This window comes from Pelophylax lessonae, assembly GCF_965119305.1.
Source record: "Pelophylax lessonae genome assembly, chromosome: 1".
In the NCBI taxonomy this organism is placed as follows: Eukaryota; Metazoa; Chordata; class Amphibia; order Anura; family Ranidae; genus Pelophylax; species Pelophylax lessonae.
The window spans coordinates 141,315,300-141,342,451 of record NC_138768.1 but is presented as its reverse complement, the minus strand read 5'-3'; the positions used below and the strand labels follow the sequence as shown (position 1 = coordinate 141,342,451).

Here is a 27,152-nt window from a genome sequence, read left to right as displayed (position 1 = left end):
ATTCAAGCAAAAAGGGAAATTCCTCTTCACTATTCGAGGCCACATATAGTTTCTAAACCCATGTAACCAGCTAACCATCCCTTACTGCCTGAGAAAAACAAAAAACTCATCAAATAAGTCGTACACTCATCGTATGCATCTCTTTTAACCACTTGATCCCCAGGCCTTTTCTGTTACTTTTTGTTTACATGCAACAATCAGTATTTTTTGCTAGAAAATTTCTTAGAACCCCCAAACATTATATATTTTGAAAGCAGAAACCCTATAGAAAAAAAAATAGGTGGGTGTTGCACTTTATTGTCACACAATATTTACGAGGCAGTTTTTTAAATACAATTTATTATTATTTTTTTTAAGAAAAAAAAACACACACTTTTTTGAATTTGAATACAAACAAACACTACATAACCAATTTTTTGGTAAAATATAAAAGATGTTACGCTGAGTAAAAAGATACCAAACGTGTAAAGCTTTAAAATGATGTACGCCCATGCAACGGTGACATATGATAAAAATGTTTACTATCCATAGGGGACGCTTTAAAACCTTTACAAGGTTACCATTTTAGATTTACGCAGGAGGTCTGGTGCTAGAATTACTGCCCATGATCTGACGTTTGTGGCGATAGCTCTTGTGTGGGACAATCGCTGTTTGTGTGCTTGAGGGTCCGAAGCCTGCATTCACCTTTGGGCATGAGCACAGGGGGAACTTACATTTTCTATTATTTATTTTTACACTGTAGCTTTAAGTTTTTTTTTTTTAAATCACTTTTACTGCCGTCACAATGAATGTTAACGTCCCTTGTGACAGCAATAGGCATGTGACAGGTACTCTTAAGACCACAGATCCCTCTCCTCTGCCCTTAAAAGCATTTGATCACACCAAGAACAGATGCAAGCATCAGATGGTGGCAAGTACTTATCTTTGGAGAAGGGGGGTGGGATTGGTTAGGTAACTTAAAGAGGGAAACAGGACAAGTGCACTTCGTCTGAAAGTGGCCTTATCCTTTAACCAATTCTGAACCAGAAGGATTTGCCCCCTTAATGACCAGGCCATTTTAGCGATCTGGCACTGCTTTATTTTAAAAGAAAATTGGGTGGTCCTGAGATGCTGTACCCAAATAAAATTGATGTATTTTTTTCCCACAAATAGAGCTTTCTTTTGGTGGTATTTGATCACCTCTGCGCTTTTTATTTTTTGCGCTACAAACAAAAAGAGAGCGAAAAAAAAATCTATATTTTTCACGTTCTGCTATATAACATTCCCCAAAAAAAAAATAAAAAAAATTAAAAATCAAATTTTTTCATCCTTTCAGGCCAATTTGTTTTCTGCTACATATTTTTGGTAAAAAATAAATAAATCGCAATAAGCGTATTTATATTGGTTTGCGCAAATTATTGCGTCTACAAACTAGGGAAAAGATTTATGTCATTTTTATTTTTATTTACTAGTAATGGGGGCGATCTGCGATTTTTAGCGAGACTGCAACATTGCGGCGGACAGATCGGACTCCTAACTGACATTTTTGACACTTTTGGGGGGACCAGTGACATTACTACAGTAATCAGTGCCAACAATATGCACGGTTACTGTAATAATGCCATTGGCAGGGAAGGGGTGAATACAGTGGGTGATCAAGGGTTTCAATGCAAGCCTAGGGAGTGATTCTAACTATATGGGGGGTTGGGCTTGTGAAATGAACACAGAGACCTGTGATCCTATATAGAAGGATCACAGGCGCTCTGATCATTCCAGAGAGAACAGTCAGCTGTGTTTACAACAGCTGACCGTCCTCACTCAGCGGGGAGCGATCGCGGGTACCCGGCGGCAATCGGAGCCTAGAAGCAGGCGCGCGACCGACGTAGGGCTACGTCGGTTCGCGCAGGAGGGGCTGCCTGCTGCAGTAAATCTGCGGCGGAGCGGTCCTTAACCACTTTACCACCGCCCACAGTAATATTACTGCGGCAGAGTGGCTCGTTATCGTCTGACGACGTAGTACTACGTTGTCAGACACTCCCCCTTCTAGGCGGAGCTTGCGCGCCGCCGGAGGCTCGCTCCCACTGTTTTCAGTCACAGCGGGAGTCGGGCCAGGGGAGGAGCAGCGGCGATCGCCGCCGCTCTTCCCCCGATCGTCGGGGATCTAGTGTGGAGATCCGCCCGCCTGTGTAAACACAAGCGGGCGGATCTCCATAGTGACAGGGAGTGACAGATCGGACTGTTCAGCATAGCTGGACATCCGATCTGTCCATGACTCACTCAGTCCCCTCCCCCCCCCACACGACAGTAAGCACCAGGCATACATTAACCCCTCCCGCTCCAATAAAATTAACCCCTTCCCTGCCAGTGTCATTTTTACAGTAACAGTACATATATATAGCACTGATTACTGCAGTAATGTCACTGGTACCCCCAAAAGTGTCAAAAATGTCAGTCAAGGGTCCGATCTGTCCGCCGCAATGTCGCAGTCCCGCAAAAAAAAAAAAAAAAAAAAAAAAAAAAAAAAAAAAAATCGCAGATCGCCGCCATTATGCGTTAAAAAAAAAAAAACACCAAAAATGACAGAAATCTTTCCCTTTGTTAGTAAACGCAATAAATTTTGCGCAAACCAATCAAAATACGCTTATTGTGATTTTTTTTACCAAACATAGGTAGCAGAAAACAAATTGGCCAAAAATTTTTAAAAAAATTGGTTTTTACATTTTTTTGGGGGGGAATTTCATATAAAAAAAATGTTAAAAATATTGTTATTTTTTCAAAATAAACGCTCTTTTTTTGTTTATAGCGCAAAAAGTAAAAATCACACAGGTGATCAAATACCACCAAAAGAAAGCTCTGTTTGTGGGGAAAAAAAGGACGTAAATTTCGTTTGGGTACGGCGTCGCACGACCGCGCAATTGTCAGTTAAAGTCGCACAGCGCCGAATCGCAAAAAGTGGCCTGGACGGAAGACAGCAAAATCCTCCGGTGGTAAAGTGGTTAAGTGGTAAAATAAAAAAAAAGCCATGTGGATGTATTTTTATTTTTTTTTCTTACCTAGGTGGATGCAACATCGGTCCAATGCTTCACCTGTCCCCTGGAGTCTCTACACTGAAAAACGAGCGATCAAACACCGCAGATCGCTCGGTTCTCACAGTTCCATGAGCATAGAGCTGCTGAATGTTAATCAGCAGCTCTCTGGCTCTGCCCCCTCCTCGCTCATCGGAACGCTGGGCTACGGAGGGGGCGGGAGCGGCAAGCTCAGGCTCTCAGCGGCTCGCTGAGAGGCTGAGCCGGGTGCCGGTCCAGGCATGTGGGTGGATCCCGACTCCTTAGTCATGATAACGCCCAAGCCAGGACCAACTCGGTGACGTCAGCAGGGAGCAGATTTCAGCCTGCTCTCTGCTAAAAACAGGTCACACGAGTGCAAAACGAACTGCACTGCTGTGATCCACAGAAGGAGTACAACCAAGCGAGCTTTGGCTGTACTTCTTTAAATCTTCACTCTTGAGGAGCTTTGGCTGCTGTTGCTTCAGGATGTAACAGAAAGTATCCCCAGGCACTGTGGTTTCTTCCAATAGATGTACATCACAGTGATGACTTAGAGGCTAGTGAAATGAACCACAGCACCCAGGAAGGGAACACAAACTAAAAAGCTTAACCTCACACCTTTATTTTTTTCATTACTTTACCCACCTGTATTCTGTTCAAAATCATCCAGCAGTTTATCCAGATCTATAACTGCAGCTTGAAAGTAATTATCCATCTTCTAAAAGATACTGGTTTTATTTTCTGATCCTGAAATAAAACGCAAGAAAACATAAGACGACACATCATACAGTAGAAAAAAATGGAGCAAGAATAAATCAAACATTACATGTGTAAGTATGGGGTGTGAATGGTGGGTGGTGGCTCAGTGTGATGGAAAATTAGACACAAACCTCTGACTGATCAATCTGTGGCAACAAAAGGTATTGATCTGTACAAAGTGGCACATACACTGCAGACAGAGGCAGACAAGGAAGTTACGTCATAAAAGGGTTTTCTGCTTTAACTGGAAGTTAATAAACAAGCACAACAAATTCTGCAGAATGTAAGAAGTGTGTGTATGTGTGTATATATATATATATATATATATATATATATATCATTTTTTTTTTTGGACATGTTTTATAGCAGAATGTAAAAAATATTTTTTTTCCCCCCCAAAAACGTCAGTCTTTTTTCTTTATAGCACAAAAAATAAAAACCGCAGAGGTGATCAAATACCACCAAAAGAAAACTTTATTTGTGGGAAAAAAAAAAAAAAGGACATCAATTTTATTTGGGTAAAGCATCGCACGACCGCGCAATTGTCAGTTAAAATAATGCAGTGCCATATCGCAAAAAATGTCCTGGTCATTAGGGGTAAAACCTTCCAGGGCTGAAGTGGTTAACCCTATCTTACGACAGTGAGCATATCTAGGTTACAACTTATAATGGGATTTTCCATCACAGTATACACAGGGTAAATGGGAGGAGTTAAGATTTCAACTGGGACAGTAGCCACCAGCACAATGCGCACTTCTCATTCAATGTAGGAACTGTCACTTTTTGAAACTTTCAAATGGTTGTAAAAGCTCATGGTTTTATACCTTCATGCAATTTAAGCATGAATGTAAAAACACATCTGCCCCCTCCCCCAATACTTACCTGAGCCCCATCTCGATCCAACCATGTGCATGATAGCCTCAGCTCTCTAGGGGCTCTCACTCCTCATCGGCTAAGGCAGCTGTCAATCACAGTGAGCCAATGAGGAGAGAGAGGGGGCAGGGCCGAGCTGCAGCTCTGTGTGTGAAAGGACACACAAAGCAGGGGCTCTAGCACCCCCATATCAAGCTGCTTGCTCTGGGGGCGCTAAGCAGGAGGGAGGGGCCAGGAGTGCCGGGGGGGGGGGGGGGGGCAAAAAGAAGAAGAGAATCCAAGCTGCTCTGTGCACAACTACTACACAGAGCAGACATCACATATTTGTTATTTTTATTTATTTTAAAAAAGACAAAAACAAGCCTTTAGGCTCCATTCACACCTGAGCGTATCGTTCGTTTTCAGGTGTTTTTGTGGGCGTTTTTTGCAGGTGTTTGGAGGTAGGAATTGACATCTAACAAAAACGCTTTTAATCTGCCAGAAAAGAAGCTCCTGTACTTTTTTGAGCTTCAGGCGTTTTGCTTCAGGCGACAAAACGCTCATATGTGAACAGGGGCCATTGAAATGAATGGGATTTCGCTTGTTGGGCGTTTTGAGACTTCAGAGATGAGCGTTTTATGAGCTGAAAAACGCTCAGGTGTGACACAGGGCCTTAATATTACTTTAACTATACTTAGGCTTTAAAGGGAATTTCAACTATATATATATATATATATATATATATATATATTTATTTTTTTTATTTTTTTTGGAGCCTGAAAGGATTGCACCCGCGATCAGAAGATCTGAGCCATGCAGGTCTTCTGCAGACCTGTCAGTAATCTGTATACCTGTCCCGTACAGCCAGTCAGATACATTGACAAGAACAAATCATGGAACTACCACAGCGCTCCACAGCAGCGCTGTGGTAGTTCATTGAGAAAGGTTGCTGGGGCTTGTAGTTTATTCACACACAGAGCTGAGCCCCGCACGGCCGCACTGATTGTTATAAACTAGTACGGGGAACTTCTTCCCATACTGCTGCATCGGCGGGGGGGGGGGGCGCAGCATTGGTAACAGGTTACATGTTCCACCCTAAAAAGGGGTAGAACATGTTCCCAAAGGTTAACTTCACCTTTAGGTGGATAGGTAGATGAGGTGATCAGCGCACATTTGTGTGACTCCCAAGGTGTCTAAATTGTAGAAAGTACTGATGTGCAAATTAATTAAATAAATAAATTATTCATAATATATGAAATGTGGACAAAGAGAGACACTATGCCAAACAATAAGCAGTGACCACTCTGTGAGGACGTCAGGTGACAAAACTAGTAGGGCGGAGCTAGGATGCCGAGGAAATACCACACGTACTATACTCCACACCTGTGGCTTGGAGACACAGCTGGAGCGTAGGAGTCGGATGTCAGAGATCCCTAGTGTCAGGCAGACACTGTAATATGGGAGTGTAACATTACTTTTTCTAATAAAAGACGTTATTTTATATGGAATTACACCATCTTTGTCATCCTAATCCTGCAATATCTTGAGAGTAATATATGTTTACAAAGAGTTAAAGTTGAAGCCACATTTATTAACCGTCATGCTGGGAAATTCTTAATAAATGTGATTGCTGGTCCATAACTGGCGAGTCGGATCTGGTGGAAACGGTGGAACACATATGGTGCGATTAATTCACATGTGATCACTGACCATTATTTACCGATTGAATTTTATTAAATCACATTTTGCCCCTTTTTCAGCTGGGACTTTTTTTCAATGAACTATTTATTGATTTTTATTTATATATTATTTCATTGAATTTGTTTTTCAGTAGTTTGATTCAATATTTTTTACAGTGATTTATTGCACTTTTAGGATATTGATCTTGTTATTCAGTAGTTTTAATGCAATACTGTATTGCACTTTTTTGGACATTTGGGTCTCCTATTACCTGTATAGTTATTGATTATTTTTGAGGCACTTCTTTTTTGGCATAGTGTTTCTCTTTGTCCAAATTTCATATATTATGAATAATTTATTTTTTATTTAATTAATTTGCACATCAGCACTTTCTAGGTTCACACTAACAGCATATGATTCAGAGCGCACTGCTCCTAAAATCACATGCGATGTCTGTGCGGTGCAAATTCGGCCATAGAGTTTGTATGGCTGAACTCGCACCGCAATTGCAGTGAACACGCACAGGACCCTTTTTTTGTTCCGCAGCAGAATCGGATTGCATGGTGGTTCACACTAGTGCGATCCGATTTCTGTGCAAACTGTCAGATCGCATCGCGATATGCGATCTGATCTGGCTGTGTCGTTAACTTTGAATTGACACCCCCAGCGTATCGCATATGGCAGTATGAACTGCCTGTGCTGCGGATGCAATGCGGGAACACACAGTATATTCACAGTGTACCCGCATCGCAATAGTGTGAACCGGCACTTAGACACCTTGGGAAGTCACACAAATTTGCGCTGATCACCTCATCTCTCTATCCACATGTAGCACACCTGCAGCAGATTAGCAGCATTTTTGTTCCCTTTTTGGCCAATCTAACCTCTGACTTCCTTGGCGCCTGATATCTTTTTTATACAGAGCTTCACCTTTAAAGAGGAAGTAAACCCTCCTCTGCAACTTTTACCTATAGGGAAGCCTATGATAAGGCTTACCTATAGGTACTGTAAATATCTCCTAAACATGTACCGTTTAGGAGACATTTACCTTACATGCATCCAGTGACGTCACTGGCACAGGCGCTCTGAAGGAACGGCCGCTGGTGTCGTTTCTTCAGAGCCCCGTGCCGTGACTGTCGGCTCCCGCGCGAGTGATGTCACCGCGGCTCCAGCCAATCAGATGGCCGGATGCTGCGATCCCGGAAGACGGGCGACTGGACATGTCGCCCGTCATCCAGCTAAGCGGGCAGCACGGCGGGGGCTCGTTCTAAGGTAAGTATTTCATAATGAGCTAGTATGAGATGCATACTAGCTCATTATGTCTTTCTCTTGCAGGGTGAAAAAGAAAAAAAAAGGGTTTACAACCTCTTTAACATTATTTAGAATGGAGAAGGTAAATAGGGTTTTTCAGCAAGTAAAAGTTTAAGCAGCAATTTTTAAATCTTTTTTTAAAGTTAAAATGACGTGAATGGGAACTTGTACCAAACAAAGTGTTATCCAACTTGGCTGCAAAAGTGGAAATCGACTAAGAAAGGTGGGCGGCACCCTGCCAAACGTTGGTTATAATGCAGTTTATTTTTAGTCTTACGCAGCTAAAATATTCCTGAGGTATATGCAGGTTACTCTAAAGGCCATTGAACTGTGTGCCAGAGGCCTGTACTACACATATATAATGAATGAAATCTGTGACTATCACAGAATGACCAAACAAACCAAAGAGGGATCAATGATCCACTGCTGACTGCAGGAATACCAACACGTTTAGTGATGTGGGAAGTGCAGGGGTACAAGAACCTACAGAAACCAATCCATTGTTAGATCAATGTAATCAGATGAATACAGGTTTCTATTGGTTAGTGAGCAATGCACTGATTCTGTGGGATAAGCCTTTTGGGCCATTTCACACCACGTGCAGTCCAGTGCCTTTTTTTTCTGCATCAAAAACGCATTGGATAGTAGGTTATATGGTTTCAAATGGCATAGTTCACACCAGTGCTTGAGGTTCCAGAAAAAAAAAAAAAGTAGAGCATGCTGCATTTTTCCTGCACTGGAACGCTGTAAAATGCATCCAAAATGCACTGGAACACACGTCCTTATTTAACCACTTGCTGGCCAGTCACCGCACTTTTACTGCGGCAGGTCGGCTCTATTACGCTAAATGACGTACCTGTATGTCCTTTCGTGTATTAGCCAGTGGGGAGCGCTGATTGGCCAGAGGGGGAGCCAATCAGCGGGTGCGGTGGACAGCCACCTGCGATCGCTCCCCATAGAGACAGAACGGTAATCTACCTTTGTAAACACAGCAGACCGCTGTCCTGTCAGAGAAGAAAACAGGGATCCTAAGTTCCTCCTATTTAGGAACACTGGTCTCTGTGTTCATCTAGTAAGTCCATCCCCCCACACAGTTAGAAAGCACCCCCTAGGGGCACACTTAACCCTTTGATTGCCCCTGGTGTTAACCCCTTCCCTGACAGTGTTTTTAGCACTGATTACTGTAGTAATGTCACTGGTACACCCAAAAGTGTCAGTTAGGTGTCCGATCTGTCCGCCGCAATGTCGCAGTCCCGCAAAATATCACTGACTGTCGCCATTACTAGTAAAAAAATAAAAATAACAAATCTAGCCCCTAGTTTGTAGACATGACAACTTTTGCACAAACCAATCAAAATACACTTATTGGGTTTTTCTTTTTTACCAAAAATATGTAGCAGAAAACATATTGGCCTAAGTTGATGAAAAAATTTGATTTTATAATTGGGAATGTTATACAGCAGAAAGTAAAAAATATAGTTTTTTCAGAATTGTGGCTCTTTTTTTGTTTACAGCGCAAAAAAAAAAAAAAATGCAGAGGTAATCAAATACCACCAAAAGAAAGCTCTATTTGTGGGGAAAAAAAGGACAATTTTATTTGGGTAAAGCATCGCACGACCGCGCAATTTTCAGTTAAAAGAACAGTGCCACATCGCAAAAAATGGCCTGGTCATTAAGGGGGTAAAATCTTCTGATCCTTAAGTGGTTAAAAAAAAAAGGACTGCAGCCAGCTCAGACATATGTGAACTGGCTTCATAGAAAACTGGTTCGGTCCACATGTCATGCAAATCAGATGCAGTTCAAAACGCATCCAATTTGCATATAATCAAGCCTTAAGAGTAACTCTCCTTTTGTAGAGAAAAAACCATTCCCCCCTGGGCGATCTGTGTACTTTACAAGAATTGTAACAAACTTTGCTGCAGATTCCTTCCTTCAGTTTTTCTAAAGGAATGGCTGTTTGTTTGTCTGTGTCCATGTGCACAGTGAGGCTCCTTTCACACTTGTGAGACGACAAAGTCATGAATTGCGACTTTACAGTGTGACTTTGATGCAATTCTGATCTGACTTTACGTTCTCTGGACCAAAGTCGCATCAAATTCGAACCAAAGTAGTGCAGGAACCTTTTCTGAAGTCGCAGCGACTTTTGTAGTGTCAGTAGGAATTGCTCTCATAGAAACACATTGAATTTCACATGCCCTGCAACTTGGGGTCTCACAAGGCAGATCCTAAGTCACACAGGTGTGAAAGGAGCCTTAAGCCCTCGTTCACACTGAATGCGGATCTGAAATCGTGAGGAATTCAAAGCTGCATTTCACTTCGACATTGAAGGCGATTTGAAAGACATTTGTGAGGATTCATGCACAGATGTCCATTTAAATCACCCCCAAAGTCACCAAAAGTAGTGCAGGAACTACTTTTGGAAATCGGCGCCACAAAGTCGGTGTCGCACCGATTGGGATGCTTCGATTACCGGCAATAGGCTGCGATTTGACCTGATGTGAACGGCGGCTTAATCTGTGTGGGAGTGATTTGATAAATATCAATCAGCTGTTGCACCTGCAAGGCTCTAATGAGGTAAGTGGCAGGGTCTACAGCCCTTTAGATGGGATTTCTCTTTGGGAGTATCTCATAGAACATTAGGCCAGCTGGAACAAGTAACCCAGCATCTGGAAGTGCGTCATGTCACTTCCAGTTTCGGCGCCATCCTACCACACGGCACCAGAAGTGCATCATAAGACACCATTTCGGTACACCCAAGGCAAGAAAGTGGAAACAGAGGAGGCTCCGCAGCACTTCTGCATGAACCCCAGGCTTACCACAGGCAGGATGCACTCCAGGGGTCAGTACGGATGCTGGGCAGTGGAAGTTGCCTCTGTAAGCCATAAAGGCAAGCGACCACCATAAACAGAGGGGAACCCTTTAGATGGAGAAAAATCAGCAGACAAAGCCACAGCCAGTCCTAAAAAAGAGGGGTCCGATAACCACAGCACAACAAACACTGCGGTGTGCGTACTTCTGGAGGGTCTGGAAACACAAAACAACTGGGAGAAAGGGGAGGGGCATTTTAAACTTTGTTTGATTGGTTTTCTATAGAGGGCGGAGCCAATTATCTCTCCAAGTAGCTGTCCTGGAAGAGGAGGGGAAAAAAATGACATTTTTGTTGCAGGGGATGCCAAAAACCTGACTTGTATCTTAGTGCACACTTCAGTGAGCCAATCCCACAAGCAGGAAAATACATTTTTCTTATTTGCTTTTTTTTCCCCCCGTGAGTTATCCTTTAACACACAAACGCGCCTAGCATTTTTGTGCGTTTCGTGTTTTCTCTGCTCAAAAGCCCTCTTTTGAGCCTCTTAAAACTCCCCTTGTAATATACCTGTAATCACCTATGTATGCATAGACACATAGGATAATATACAGGTGTGTTCAGAGAGAAAAAAAAACACCAAATCCCATATTGTGGGTTGTCACCATTACAGAGATAGAGGAGAATACCTCCAATAAGGACACTAGTGCTGGTGACAACAAGGGATTTCCTCAGTTGTAGGGATTTCCTCTCACTTCCTGTTTTGCCTATGGGAGATTGGAATACAGAAGGCAAACAAAAGAAAGAAAACACAACAGGGGTTATAACCCTTCCTCCAAGAAACAAAACAGGTAGTTTCTGCTATAACCACTTGCCCTCCGGAAGATTTACCCCCCCCCCCCCCCCTTCATGACCAAGCCATTTTTTGCGATACGGCACTGCGTTATTTTAACTGACAACTGTTTAATGCTGTGCCCAAATAAAATGTATCTCTTTTTTACCTCAAACAGAGCTTTCTTTTGGTGGCATTTGATCACCTCTGTGTTTTTTACATCCTGCGCTAAAAATAAAGATCGACAAAAAAAGAATATATTTTACTTTCTGCTATAAAACATATCCAATAAAAACAACATTTAAAAAAAAAAAAATCGAATTTCTTTATAAAATTTAGGCCAATATGTTACTATACTACAAATTTTTGGTAAAAAAAAGAAAATCCCAATAAGCGTATATTGATTGGTTTGCACAAAATTTATAGTGTCTAGTACAAACTACAGGATATTTTTATTTATTAAAATTTTGTTTTACTAGTAATGACAGCAATCAGTGACTTATAGCAGGACTGCGATATTGTGGTGAACATCCGGACACTAACTGACTGATTTTTAGTGGGACTGCGACATTGCAGCAGACAAATCTGACACTGAGTGACACTTTTTGGGAACCAGTGACACTAAAACAGTGATCAGTGATAAAAAAAATGTGCACTGTCTATGTACTAAAGACACTGGCTGGGAAGGGATTAAAATCAGGGGCAATCAAAGGGTTAAATGTGTGCCTAGCCAGTGTTTTTCTAAACTGTGGGAAGTGCTTGTACTAGTGCACACATGTCAAACACAAGGCCCGCGGTCCCGAATATGGCCCTCGCACCCCATTTTGCAGCCGAAACATGGTGGAACTCCATTCCACCACCTCCAGCTCTGCCCCCCACTCCCTGCTGTCACTTTCAAGCACAGTGGCTCCCGAAAGTAACAGATCCCTGCACACACTCATGGCAGAGACAGATCTCGAGAATCTGAGTAATAGAGCAACCTATTTGCAAGGTACACAGGTAGGTACTAGAGCCAGTTCAGGTAGGAGAAATGCAAGAAAGCTTTGGTGGGTTGAGTGGCACATCATGCATAGCGCACCTCTAAACCCTGCACTCTGTACAAAATCAACTCCTGAACTCTGCACTCTGTACGTAGCGTACCCCAGATCCATCTGGCCCTTTGAGGGCAATCATACTGCTTATGCGGCCCTTTGATGAAATTGAGTTTGACACCTATGTACTAGTGGAAGGGATAGAATTTGTTTGCAGGAATACAGGATCCATGCATTCCTTACTGACAGAACTGTCATCTTCCTATGTAAACAATGTGTCCCTGCCTGGTGATCGGGGGGTGCCGGCGGACATGGAGTCCATGGTACCCGCTGATCGGCTCCTGCTGTGTATAATCACAGTGGAAGCAAGCTACCAGCGCCATGCGTTTGCGCCCTTTACCTGGAAGTTCTATAAAACTGCTATAGGGCGGGCGGCAACCAGTTAATGTGGCTATAAACCCTTCTATGCGTCACAGACAAGGAAGCGGCCATCTTTGTCTCTGTTTGATGTGCAGTTGCCATGGTGATGCACATGTGATGACTCCAGCCATCTGATGGCTCAGTTTAGAGTACAAGCAGCTGTGACAAGTATGACTAGAGGAATGTCCCGAATAGGACTCTCCCATTTCCGGAAACATTCAGACTAATGGGTTAAGTTGCAGATCAATAATGGAATCCATCATACATGTCAATGTGAATTCTGCGCAGAGCTCCACTTTAACAGACAGAAGAGATGAAGGTACAATGGAACTTCTAGCACAGTCCTCTCCTCTCCTCCTCTGTGTAATTACAGCTCTGACATGACACACAAGACTTCCCTCACACAGAAGTCACAGGGGAGTAACACAGTGATCAGGTGACTCAGTGTACAGGTACACACATCACGTGACCACGGCACTGGGGCTCCTCACACACTATGATTTATGATAGTGCAGTTCTGCGCAGAAGGTCATTGGTCCACGCACAGAGCCAACAAGGCAGCTCTGGCCTCTGATAGGCTGGCTGGTCACTCAGTAGAGTCCCGCTTAGTTCCCATACACCCCCTGTGCGCCCCTCTCACCTCCTCCGTTACCCCGGGCTCATCCTCCCCAGCTCTCCGCTTCTCCCCTCTCTCAGCACCCTTTCACCTCTGACGTCTCCTCTCTCCTCCCTGTCACGTGTCACAGGGAAAACGATATACAGTCACATGGCGGGGTGGGCGTTCCCGTTCTGCTCAAGTGACCTGGGAAAGTGTCATGTGGGAGGTAGCAAAAGCTGCTGGGCCGCCATGTTTGTTGTGGGAGAGGTGTGAGCTCCTTCTCCATAACTCTCTCTGAGGCTCCCTCTATGTGACTTTCTATGACTCTATATTTCTCTCCCTGACTCGCTCCAAGACTCCCTCCCCATGAATCTCTCCAAGACCCCCTCTCAATAACTTGCTCCGAGACTCCCTCTTCATGACTCTCCATTACTGTCTCTGACAATCTCTCACTGACTCCCTCCCCATTACTCTCTCTAAGACCCCCTCTCCATGACTCGCTCCAAGACTCCTCTCCATGACTCGCTCCAAGACTCCTCTCCATGACTCGCTCCAAGATTCCTCTCCATGACTCGCTCCAAGACTCCCCTCCATGACTCGCTCCAAGACTCCTCTCCATGACTCGCTCCAAGACTCCTCTCCATGACTCGCTCCAAGACTCCCCTCCATGACTCGCTCCAAGACTCCTCTCCATGACTCGCTCCAAGACTCCTCTCCATGACTCGCTCCAAGACTCCTCTCCATGACTCGCTCCAAGACTCTTCTCCATTACTCGCTCAAAGACTCCTCTCCATGACTCGCTCCAAGACTCCTCTCCATGACTCGCTCCAAGACTCCTCTCCATGACTCGCTCCAAGACTCTTCTCCATTACTCGCTCCAAGACTCCTCTACATGACTCGCTCCAAGACTCCTCTCCATGACTCGCTCCAAGACTCCGCTCCATGACTTGATCCAAGACTCCTCTCCATGACTCGCTCCAAGACTCCTCTCCATGACTCGCTCCAAGACTCCTCTCCATGACTCGCTCCAACACTCCTCTCCATGACTCGCTCCAAGACTCCTCTCCATGACTCGCTCCAAGACTCCTCTCCATGACTCGCTCCAAGACTCCCCTCCATGACTCGCTCCAAGACTCCTCTCCATGACTCGCTCCAAGACTCCTCTCCATTACTCGCTCCAAGACTCCTCTCCATGACTCGCTCCAAGACTCTTCTCCATTACTCGCTCAAAGACTCCTCTCCATGACTCGCTCCAAGACTCCTCTCCATGACTCGCTCCAAGACTCTTCTCCATTACTCGCTCCAAGACTCCTCTCCATGACTCGCTCCAAGACTCCTCTCCATGACTCGCTCCAAGACTCCTCTCCATGACTCGCTCCAAGACTCCTCTCCATGACTCGCTCCAAGAGTCCTCTCCATGACTCGCTCCAAGACTCCTCTCCATGACTCGCTCCAAGACTCCCCTCCATGACTCGCTCCAAGACTCCTCTCCATGACTCGCTCCAAGACTCCTCTCCATGACTCGCTCCAAGACTCCTCTCCATGACTCGCTCCAAGACTCTTCTCCATTACTCGCTCAAAGACTCCTCTCCATGACTCGCTCCAAGACTCCTCTCCATGACTCGCTCCAAGACTCTTCTCCATTACTCGCTCCAAGACTCCTCTACATGACTCGCTCCAAGACTCCTCTCCATGACTCGCTCCAAGACTCCGCTCCATGACTTGATCCAAGACTCCTCTCCATTACTCGCTCCAAGACTCCTCTCCATGACTCGCTCCAAGACTCCTCTCCATGACTCGCTCCAACACTCCTCTCCATGACTCGCTCCAAGACTCCTCTCCATGACTCGCTCCAAGACTCCTCTCCATGACTCGCTCCAAGACTCCCCTCCATGACTCGCTCCAAGACTCCTCTCCATGACTCGCTCCAAGACTCCTCTCCATTACTCGCTCCAAGACTCCTCTCCATGACTCGCTCCAAGACTCTTCTCCATTACTCGCTCAAAGACTCCTCTCCATGACTCGCTCCAAGACTCCTCTCCATGACTCGCTCCAAGACTCTTCTCCATTACTCGCTCCAAGACTCCTCTCCATGACTCGCTCCAAGACTCCTCTCCATGACTCGCTCCAAGACTCCTCTCCATGACTCGCTCCAAGACTCCTCTCCATGACTCGCTCCAAGACTCTTCTCCATTACTCGCTCAAAGACTCCTCTCCATGACTCGCTCCAAGACTCCTCTCCATGACTCGCTCCAAGACTCTTCTCCATTACTCGCTCCAAGACTCCTCTCCATGACTCGCTCCTAGACTCCTCTCCATGACTCGCTCCAAGACTCCTCTCCATGACTCGCTCCAAGACTCTTCTCCATGACTCGCTCCAAGACTCCTCTCCATGACTCGCTCCAAGACTCCTCTCCATTACTGTCTCTGACAATCTCTCACTGACTCCCTCCCCATTACTCTCTCTAAGACCCCCTCTCCATGACTCGCTCCAAGACTCCCCCTCCATGATTCGCTCCGAGATGTCCCCTCCATTACTCTCTCTGACTATCTCTCCGAGACCCCCTCTCCATGACTTGCTACAAGACTCCCTCCCCATGACTTGCTCCGACACTCCCCCTCCATGATTCGCTACGAGACGTCCTCTATATGACTCACCCTGACTTTCCATTACTGTCTCTGACAATCTCTCACTGACTCCCTCCCCATTACTCTCTCTGAGACTCCCTCCCCATGATTCCCTCCGAGACGTCCTCTCCATGACTTGTCCTGACTCTCGATTACTCTCTCTGACTCCCTCCCCATGACTCTCTCTAAGACCCCCTCTCCATGACTCGCCTCGACACTCGCTCCCCATGACTCGCTCTGAGACTCCCTCTCCATGACTCTCTCCGAGAACCCCACTCCATGACTCGCTCTGAAATTTTTATTACCATGATTCGCTCCAAGACTCCCTCTCCATGACTCAAATACATTTTACCAGACAGGAAGTGAAGAGAACTCTCCAGAAGCCGGTGTAACGTTAGAAAACCATACCTTGTTAGAATTCCATACCCTCGTCACTTCTGGTCTGAAACAGCTGAGCAGCGCAGCAGTGCGCATGCTCAGAGCCCCGGATACGTCATTGCACAGCAGAGAAGTTGAGAAGTACGCATGCTCGGAGGGTATGAAATTATCACGGCACTGTGTGTAATGTTATACTTGCGGAGGTTACATCAAAACAGCTTGGCTGCAACATGGGTCATCTCCGCTCCTATCCCTGTCACTTCCCTGATCTCGGCTAGTAAATATAAAAGCGGCAGCGGGTGTATGAAATGTAAATGACGGCGTTCTCGGCTCCGTGATCCGCTTTTATATTTATTAGCCGAGATCAGGGAAGTGAGAGGGATAGGAGCGGAGATGACTCATGTTGCAGAGGAGCTGTTTTAATGTAATCGCGGCAAGTATAACATTACACACACTACTGTGAGAAATCCATACCCTCCGTAGGTGCACCGGAAGTGACGAGGGTATGGTTTTCTCACGGGTATGGTTTTTTCACGGAACACCGGCAGAGTGAAATGCACATTTGTGAACTACACACTTGTAATTTTACCTAAAATGCAATTAAAAATGCTTTCTTTTTCAGTTTAGATTGGTGAAGGGATAGATCCTATTTTAGGTCCCATTTACACCATCACACGAGGTAAGGAACTTGTTAGTGCAACGCATAGCAAAGCGTGTTTTTGTGATGCAGTGTTATTCATTTTGAATTGAACACCAATACAGTGCACCACATTGCGGGTAAATCTTTTCTGTGCATTGTAGTGCGCTGCATTACAGAAAATAGTAAATAACACCTTTTAATGTGTTAGGCTCCTTATTCAAATGAACGGGTTGTCTTAACCACTTTAAGACTGGAAGGATTTGCCCCCTTCCTGGCCAGACCCAATTTTGCGATTCGGCACTGCATTAATTTAACAGACAATTGCGTGGTCGTGCGACGTTGTACCCAAACTTCCTTTTTTTTTCTCACAAATAGAGCTTTCTTTTGGTGGTATTTTTTGAGCTATAAACAAAAAAAGAGCGACAATTTTGAAAAAAAAACAAAAAACTATATTTTTCACATTCTGCTATATGACATTCCCCAAAAAAAAAAATTTTAAAATCAAAATGTTTTAACATTTTAGGCCAATCTGTTTTCTGCAACATATATTTGGTAAGAATAAATGGCAATGCAATGGATTGAAACAAGTTATGATCAGGTCGCGTTTATGGAATTCCCAGTGGTAATACTATTTCCTGACAGACTCCATGGCAGCCGGAGTCCACACGTAGGCTGCCATGGAGTCCATCAGGAAAGGAAAATAACGGTAAGTATTTGATATAAATTTTCAGTTTTTCTTATTTTCTGCGAGTAAATTTTGAAAATAAATACATTTTTCTCCTTCACTGATGTGCGCTGATGAGGCGGCACTGATGGGCACTGATAGGCTGCACTGATGGGCACTGATGAGGTGGCACTTGTGGGCACTGATGAGGAGGTACTAATATGCCGCACTGATGAGCACAGATAGGCGGCACTGATGAGCACTGAGAGGTGGCACTGCTGGGCACTGAGAGGCGGCACTGACGGGCGGCACTGATGGGCACTGGCGGGTGGCACTGATGGACACTGACGGGCGGCACTGATGAGCAGCACCATCAGTGCCCACACTCAGTGCCCATAGTGCTGCCAGTCAGTGCTCATCAGTGCCTAGATGAGCAGGAACTGACTGGCAGAACTATGGGCACTGATTGTGGGCACTGATGGTGGGCACTTAGTGTGTTTTATTTACCTTGTGTAATCAGGGCACTGGTGATCAGTTCCCTGATTACATTCCTCTGTGTCCCCGACGGCTGATCGGCTCTGCTCCTTCCTCAAACGCAGTCTCTGTGTGAGGAAGGAGCGCTGGCGATGAGAGATGATCTCATATGTTTACATATGAGATCATCGCTCATTGCATGGGCCGATCACGTGGTAAATGGCCGCTGTGATTGGCCACTTACCACGATCTGTGATTGGCTGTGTCCAAGGGACACGGCCAACACAGATTTTCCCCGATGCGCGCTCGCGGGAGCGCGCGGGGAGCCTGTCTCTGGGAGGCCGTTTAAAGATGGCCTCCCAGAAATTCGAGTCCGCGCTGCAGCCGTACTTCGGCTATAGCGCGGATGTGAAGAAGTTAATATACTTACCAGCTACTTTTTTCTCTCTGCTATAGTTATCATGTGATGCAGTATTGTATTGTATTTGTATCTAATATACTTATACACATTTGCTCCAGCCACATGCATGGACATCTAAGGACATCTTTCTATACCTACTGGTTTCATTTGTCCCCCACCTGTTCTCCATTGGGAAGTCTCTTACCCCACACCTCCAGCTCCCGGACCATACCTTTCACCACTGCCTCAGGATCACAGTGTCACTTTATTCATCTCGGCTCTATTTATTTGTAAGTATGTATCTCTAGCATAGGTTCCTTCACGAGTCTTTATACTCCATTAGACATTATGATGTATACTCTTATACTTGACAATGATACTTTTGTACTTTTCAGACCTGTCTATGAACATCTACTCTGGAAGAAGTGAGTTGTATTCTCACGAAACGCATTGAGTTTCAAAATGCTTTATTTCCATCATGCACTGTTTTTTTTTTTTTTCAAATATGATTTTATTGCAAAAGTTGAACAATAAGTCAGTACAGTACAGCGTAACCAAGATATGCATATCACGAAGGCAAGCAACAAGTGAGTGGACAATAAGCACACGCATGAGTACTGCTGATACAGAGGCCATAACATAAACTACCATGCACTGTTTTTTTACTGTAGTTGCAAGCATGTATATACTTTTTTGTTACGTACATGTGGCCATACATGACGATTGTTCTATTCTCAATAAATCTACTAATTTTACCACATATCTAGTGGCCCCTTTGTGTTCGCCTCAATCAAAGTCCCAGGGCATCCTTCTCTTTTTTGTACATTGATATTAGGGATGGAGGTGTGTCACTGGCAGTACCAGACCTTTTTATCCGTTCTGTCAGTGATGAACAGAGGGATCCTGTGTTCCTCCTATTTAGGAACACAGGACTCTGTGTTCATCCAGTGAGCCCATCCCCCTCACAGTTAGAAAGCATCCCCTAGGCACACAGTTAACCTTTTGATCGCCCCTGGTGTTAACCCCTTCCTTGCCAGTGTCATTAGTACAGTAACAGTCATAGGCGTGCGCAGGGGGTGTGCCAGGTGTTTCTGGGCACACATTAATCACTACCCTGCAGGATAGAGAGTGGGGAAAGGGCTAGTAAATATGTAATTTACTGGTGCCTTCCTTTTTCAAATGAACATTGTGAACACAACTAGGTTTACTATGCTTGAGTTTGTGAATGAACAGGAAGCCGCTCAGCACAGAGCACTTCCCATTCATTCACTCTCCAGTGCAGCTGAGGCTGCAGAGAAAAGGCATGTGTGTTTGAGCTTTGGGGTGCACACCCTAAAGCACAGGTGTCAAACACAAGGCCTGTGGGCCGAATGCGGCCCCCCAGGCCATTTCATGTGGCCCTTGTACCTCTCATGCAGCTGTGGCAGCCCCCTTGTCTCTAACCCCACCTTTTCTCTGTAGTCGGCAGCAGAGAGGACAGAACTCCTTTGCCAGATCCTGCACTACTCTGTGCAGCTGCAGAAAGGCTCGTCTTTGCCCCCCTCGTCCTCAGCAGTCCGCATCAGAGAGGAGGGCAGAACTCCTCCTACAGATCCTGCACCTCTCTGTGCAGCCGCAACGCCACCTTGTCTCTGCCTCCCCTGGTCTCAGCATTCAGCAGACTCTGGAAGCTGACTCCAGCCCTCCTCTGGTTCTCCTCCAGACCCTGACCTTCTTCCCAGATCCACCCTCTGGTAAGGGGGTGCATTGTGATGTAAGGAAAGGGTGGGTGACTCTTGACTTCTCATGTAAGGGTGTAAGGGGGCGTGGGGTGCTCTGGACATCTAATCTTACAGATATAACTGGCCCTTTGAGGGAAACCATAATGCTGATGCGGCCCTCGATGGAAGTGGAGTTTGACACCCCTGCCCTAAAGCAATATGCTGCGCACACCTATGGTAACAGTGCATATTTTTAGCACCGATTACTGTAGTAATGCCACTGGTTCCCCCAAAAGTGTTAGTTAGGTGTCCGATCTGTCCGCCGCAATGTCGCAGTCCTGCTAAAAATCATTGATCGCCGCCGTTACTAGTAAAAAAAATAAATAAAATAATTGTAGCACCCTCCTAGGTAGGTGCTAGTGAGAGTATAGTATTTGGCTCTGTCTGTCTATCAGAGGAGCAGCAGGCAAATCTATATTGCTTTCTGCCTAGCTCAGTGTGCGATTCATTGGGTCTAAAGGAGTTTCACACTGGTCCAATAGGGAGGCATGTTGGACAGTGGGAGGAAACCTGACCAATGGATACACAGGCTTTGATACAGTCCCGTGATTGGCGGAGACCGGCTATCTCAGTGCATTATGGAATACTGTATAAAAGCCAGGAGCACATGTGCTGCAGGGTCTGTGGCTGGTGAGCTGAGTGGGGGCTGCCTCCTCCTCTGTAGTGGTGGCACATGGTCGCAGGCGGTCGGCCTGGGGATCATAGGAACAGAATTGAACCCAGAGGAGAACTGACTAGAGGGATAGAAACACTGGAGACTCTTGAAAAACAGTATCGTGAGTACAGGGGATTGTGTCCAGGGGCCTAACCTGAGGGGGGCCACCCCTGAGAAGGATAGTCAGAGGACGGGTGTCAGTATGTCCAGTGAAAGGGGATACTAGGAGAGTATCCTGAAAAAAATTAGTTCATCAAGTCTTCTGGATAGAGACTTAACCCAAATTCACCTAGTAACAGGGTGAATCAGCAGCCTGGCTGCATCATCAGACAAAAGTCCTCACATCTTGTGAATAATTAATCTGGAATATGCCACTATTCCCACCTCCCATCCCTATTTAAAATAAAACCCCAAAAACAACTACAAACCCCTGGACTGATCATTGACTAAGCCAAGAAATAAAGTGTTAAATTGTGAATACCAGAGTTGCCCAGGGGGACCTGAGAGTTCAATATCCAGCAGCCCTTAAGGGGGCAGTGCTAAATAAATAAAAATCAACATACACTTATTGGGATTTTTTTTTACCAAAAAAAAAATAAATTTAGATTTTTTAATTGGGTATGTTTTATAGCATAGTGTAAAATATATATATATATATATATATTTTTTTTTTTTCAGAATTGTCCTTTTTTGTTTATAGCGCACAAAATAAAAATCGCACAGGTAATCAAATACCACCAAAAGCAAGCTCTATATATGGGAAATAAAGGACATCAATTTTATTTGGGTACAGCATCAGAGGACCGCGCAATTGTCAGTTAAAGTAACGCAGTGCTGTATCATAAAAAATGGCAAGTGAACGTTGTCTATGAAGTTGATATGGTGAAAGCAGAAAAAAATGGGCATCGCAGCTTGTTGTGTATGGGGCTGTGAAGCCCATGGTGGCCCATCTCCACGACCAGAAGCTTCTACAATGGTCACATGAACATCAGAACTGGACTACGGAGCAATGGAAGAAGGTGGCCTGGTCTGATGAATCATGTTTTCTCTTACATCATGTGGATGGCCAGGTGCGTGTGTGTGCATCACTTACCTGGGGAAGAGATGGCACCAGGATGCGGTATAAGAAGGTAAGTTGGCAGAGGCAATGTTCTTCTGGGAAACCTGGGGTCCTGCCATTCACGTGGATGTTACTTTGGTGTCCATGCCTCAAAGGGTCAGGGCTGTTTTAGCAAAAGGGGGCTATACTCCATATTAGGTGGATGTCTTAATGTTATGGCTGATCGGTGCACAGCATGTAAATAAAATAAATACATTTTTTTAAATCTGCGCAGCCAAATAAATACACAAAAATGACTGTGTTGCAAGCTAAAATACTACTAAGGTGACTTCACCCCACCTTCTTCCACAAATTATAATCAAATTAAGCAAAGCTCAACACTCCTACTACAATAACATAATTAATATTGTGAAAACAATATATTAAATATAGATTAATCACTCACTGTGCACTGTTGGGGCAGGAATGTTTTTTATTTTACCTTTGGAATTAATTACTATTCATGCATAGACTATATTTAACCACTTCCCACAAACCGACATACCTGTATGTCAGCTTGAAAAAGTGGCTGTACCGGGGTGATGCCTGTGGTCGGCTTTCAGGAGATAACAACCGTTGCGGTACAGGAGCCGCTCGGCTGTTGTCCCAGCGAGCAGGAGGGGGATATCCACCCTCCCGCCGCCTTCAGCGGCTCTGCTCGGGTTTCCGGTCCCACCAGGAGACCCGCACAACCCGCCGGCACATCCGCCGGCTGGTTGGAGTCCTGAACAAAGCCGGATTTGGCTTAGATCGGATCTCTGATCATGTAACCCAGAAGCGACGTCACTTCCAGTTTACTCGGCTGCCAATGGTGCCAGTTTAAAAAAAAAAAAGTGTCAGTATTCAAAAATGCCAATTGCGGCGTTTTGAATACTTTGAAGTGCAGTGGAGGGGGCTGGGGTCTTTTAGACCCCAAATCCCTCCATAAAGAGTACCTGTCACTGCCTATTACGGTCACAAGAAATGTTTACATTCCTTGTGACAGCAATAAAAGTGATCAGATTTATTTTTTTATAGAAACAGTGTTAAAAATAAAATAAATAGGGAAAAAAAAATATTTTAAAGCGCCCCGTCTCCGTGAGCTTGCGCACGAAAGAAAACACATACGCAAGTCATGCCCGCAAATGAAACCGGTGTTAAAATCACATGTGAGGAATCAGTTAAAGTAACGCAGTGCTGTATCGCAAAAATGGCCTGGTCATTAAGGGGATAAAACCTTCTGGTCCTTAAGTGGTTAAAGCAGGATATACACTGATCAGTCATAACATTATGACCACTGACAGGTAAAGGGAATATTTTGTTACAACGGCATCTGAAAATTGAATATTAGGCAGCAAGTGAATATGTTGTCTATGAAGTTGATATGGTGAATGCAGAAAAAAATGGGCAGTGGAGAGGTCTGGGGTCTTTTAGACCCCAAATACCTTCATCAAGAGTACCTGTCACTGTCTATTACTGTCACAAGGAATGTTTACATTCCTCGTGACAGCAATAAAAGCGATCAGATTTTTTATTTTTTTTTAAACAGTGTTAAAAATAAAATGAATAGGAAAAAAAAAAACATTTTTTTAAAGCACCCTCGTCCCTGTGAGCTCACGCACGATAGGAAACGCATACGTAAGTCGTACCCGCAAATTAAACCAGTGTTCAAATCACACGTGAGGTATCCCCGCAATTGTCAGAGAGAAATTATGCTAGCAAAAGATCACCTCTAACTCTAAACTGGTAACCGTTATCATTTTTAAAAGCATCGCCTATGGAGATTTTTTAAGTACCATAGTTTGTCGCCGTTCCACGAGTGTGCGCAATTTTAAACCTTAGTTATCGATTTAATCAGCGTTACATCATCTTTCACAATATACATAAAAATAGGGCTAACTTTACTGTTTCTTTTTTTTTTAAATTCAGTGAAGTGTATTTAAAAAAAAAATAACCACTGCGCAAATACCACGTGACAAAAAATATTACAACGGCTATTTTATTCTCCAGAGTCTTTTCTAAAAAAAATATATATATATATATAATATTTAGGGGTTCTAAGTAATTTCTAGCAAAAAATACTGATTTTAACTTGTAAACAACAGAAATAGGATTGGTCCCTAAAGCGGAGTTCCACCCAAAAGTGGAACTTCCGCTCATCTGCTTCCTCCCCCTCTTTGGTGCAACATTTGGCACCTTTCAGGGGGGAACGGATACCTGTTTTTGACAGGTACCCTTCCCCACTTCCGGGAAAAAGGCGCCGCAGCACCGTCCCTTGGAAGTTCCGTCCTCCTTCTCCCACCACCAAGCCAATTAGCATGCGCAGTAGGGAGACGGCTGTGAGGCTGAAAGGCTTCATTGCCGGTTTCCCCTAGAATGAATATCGGCAGCTGATCTGAAAATCAGCTGGGGTGATGACATTGTGGGCTCTCTGGACAGATAAGTGTCTATATATTAAAAGTCAGCAGCTACAGAACTTGTACCTGCTGACTCCCCCCCCCAGCTGGACCACTTTAAGTGGTTAATATATTAAAAAAAGAGGATCTAACTTATACCACTACTGTATTTGCCTTAGCAAGTGTATACGTAGTGAAAAATGAAAATGAAAACACTTGTACCAAAAAGGGTACAGTGGATATAAAAAGTCTACACACCCCTGTTAAAATGTCAGGTTTCTGTGATGTAAAAAAAAAAAATGAGACAAAGATAAATCATCATATAACTTTTTCCACCTTTAATGTGACCTATAAACTGTACACCTCAGTTGAACAACAAACTGAAATCTTTAAGGTGGAGGGAAGTAAACATAAAAAAATAAAATAATATGGTTGCATAAGTGTGCACACCCTTAAACGAATACTTTGTTGAAGCACTTTTCGATTTTATTACAGCACTCAGTATTTTTTAGTTTGAGTCTATCAGCATGGCACATCTTAACTTGGCAATATTTGCCCACTCTTCTTTGCAAAAACACTCCCAATCTGTCAGATTGCGAGGGCATCTCCTGTGCACAGCCCTCTTCAGACCTCCCAGAGATTTTTAATCAGATTCAGGTCTGGGCTCTGGCTGGGCCATTCTAAAACTTTATTCTTCCTCTGGGGAAGCCATTCCTTTGTTGATTTGGATGTATGCTTTGGGTCGTTGTCATGCTGAAAGATGAAGTTCCTCTTCATGTCCCGCTCTCTATCAGAAGCCTGAAGGTTTTGTGCCAATATTGACTGGTATTTGGAACTGTTCATAATTCCCTCTACCTTGACTAAGGCCCCTGTTCCAGCTGAAGACAAACAGCCCCAAAGCATGACGCTGCCACCACCATGCTTCACTGTGGGTATGGTGCTCTTTTGGTGAGGTGTAGTGTTGTTTTTACGTCAAACATATCTTTTGGAATTTGGGCCAAAAAGTTCAACTTTGGTTTAATCAGACCATAACACATTTTCCCACATGCTTTTGGGAGACTTCAGATGTATTTTTGCAAAATTTAGCTGGGCTTGGATGTTTTTCTTCATAAGAAAAGGTTTCTGTCTTGCCACTCTACCCCATAGCCCAGACATATGAAGAATACAGGAGATTGTTGTCACATGTACCACACAGCCAGAACTTGCCAGATATTCCTGCAGATCCTTTATGGTTGCTGTAGGCCTCTTGGCAGCCTCCCTGACCAGTTTTCTTCTTGTGTTTACATCAATTTTGGAGGAATGTCCAGTTCTTGGTAATGTTACTGTTGTGCCATATTTTCTACACTTAATGATGACTGTCTTCACTGCGTTCCATGGGATATCTAATGCCTTGGAAATTCTTTTGTACCCTTCTCCTGACTGATACCTTTTAACAACGAGATCCCTCTGATGCACGTAATTTGATTGGTGGAGGGCACTTGTTATTAATTTTGCTGAAGAACACTGAACCCATGGAAAGGGGTGAAATCCAGTTATTACCAGGGAGTTTTTTTTTATTTTTGGCATGTTCACTTTATGAATGCATATGTTCTCTTTATGAATGGACTGGTTACATTATTATATAATATTCTTATTTTTTAGTTGCCACAAGGTGGCCACGTTCACTATTGAATATTCATGCTGCATATTTGTTTGATATCACAAGTCAGTGTTATATTATTGCACTATTGATTGTATTGTAGGAGGTTCTCACCACCACTGTTGTGATACGTTTACAATTGTATGTCCACGTTTGCCACTGGGTGGCACTATTATAGAGGAATACTGCCTACCTATAGAGAGGAGGACCCCAAGGAAAAGCCTTAAGGCAGACTGCCTTTTCTATCTAGCATTGCACTTTGAAGAGACAGCTTCCCCGTGAGGACTGAGAGAGGCAATTTGGGTAGATTCTAGTATATCGGCATCCCCCCTTAAGTTTTTTACTCTGCACATATTTAACCACTTAAGCCCCGGAGGATTTGGCTGCTCAAAGACCAGGGCCTATTTTGCGATTCGGCACTGCGAGAATTTAACAGACAGTTGCGTGGTTGTTGTGTTGTACCCAAATGAAATTGACGTCCTTTATTTCCCACAAACAGAGCTTTCTTTTGGTGGTATTTGATCACCTGTGCGATTTTTACTTTTTGCGCTATAAACATTGTGAAAAAATAACAATATTTTTCAAATTTTTTTATATGAAATTCCCAAAAAAGAAAAATGTAAAAATCTACATTTAACATTTTAGGCCAATTTGTTTTCTGCTACATATTTTTGGTAAAAAAAAAAAAAAAAAAAATCGCAATAAGCGTATTTTGATTGGTTTGCGCAAAAGTTATTGCGTTTACTAACTACGGGAAAGATTTATGTCATTTTTATTGTTTTTTTTTTTTTTAACTAGTAATGGCGGCGATCTGCTATTTTTTTTGCGGGACTGCGACATTGCGGCGGACAGATCGGACCCTTGACTGACATTTTTTACACTTTTGGGGGGTACCAGTGACATTACTACAGTAATCAGTGCTATACATATGCACTGTTACTGTAAAAATGACACTGGCAGGGAAGGGGTTAACTTTATTGGTAAACAGTGGGTTAAATGTATCCCTAGGGGCGCGATTCTAACTGTGGGGGGGGCGTGGCTTGTGATGTAACCACAGAGACATACGATCCTACATAGCAGGATCGTAAGTCTCTGCAGTTACACCAGGGAGAGTGACAGACGGCTTTG

General features: G+C 44.1%; 1 protein-coding gene across 1 annotated transcript in view; it reads right to left on the bottom strand.

Moving 5' to 3' along the window:
• Window positions 1-13,467, bottom strand: part of ZFYVE16 (zinc finger FYVE-type containing 16) — a 126,911-nt gene extending 113,444 nt beyond the window's left edge. The window contains exons 1-2 of the mRNA XM_082269089.1: window positions 13,355-13,467; window positions 3,672-3,773 (exon numbers count right to left, since the gene is read on the bottom strand). Coding sequence (XP_082125215.1) covers window positions 3,672-3,741 — 70 coding nt within the window. The 5' untranslated portion in view covers window positions 3,742-3,773; window positions 13,355-13,467. The remainder of the gene's footprint in view (window positions 1-3,671; window positions 3,774-13,354) is intronic.
• Window positions 13,468-27,152: the final 13,685 nt, after the last annotated feature.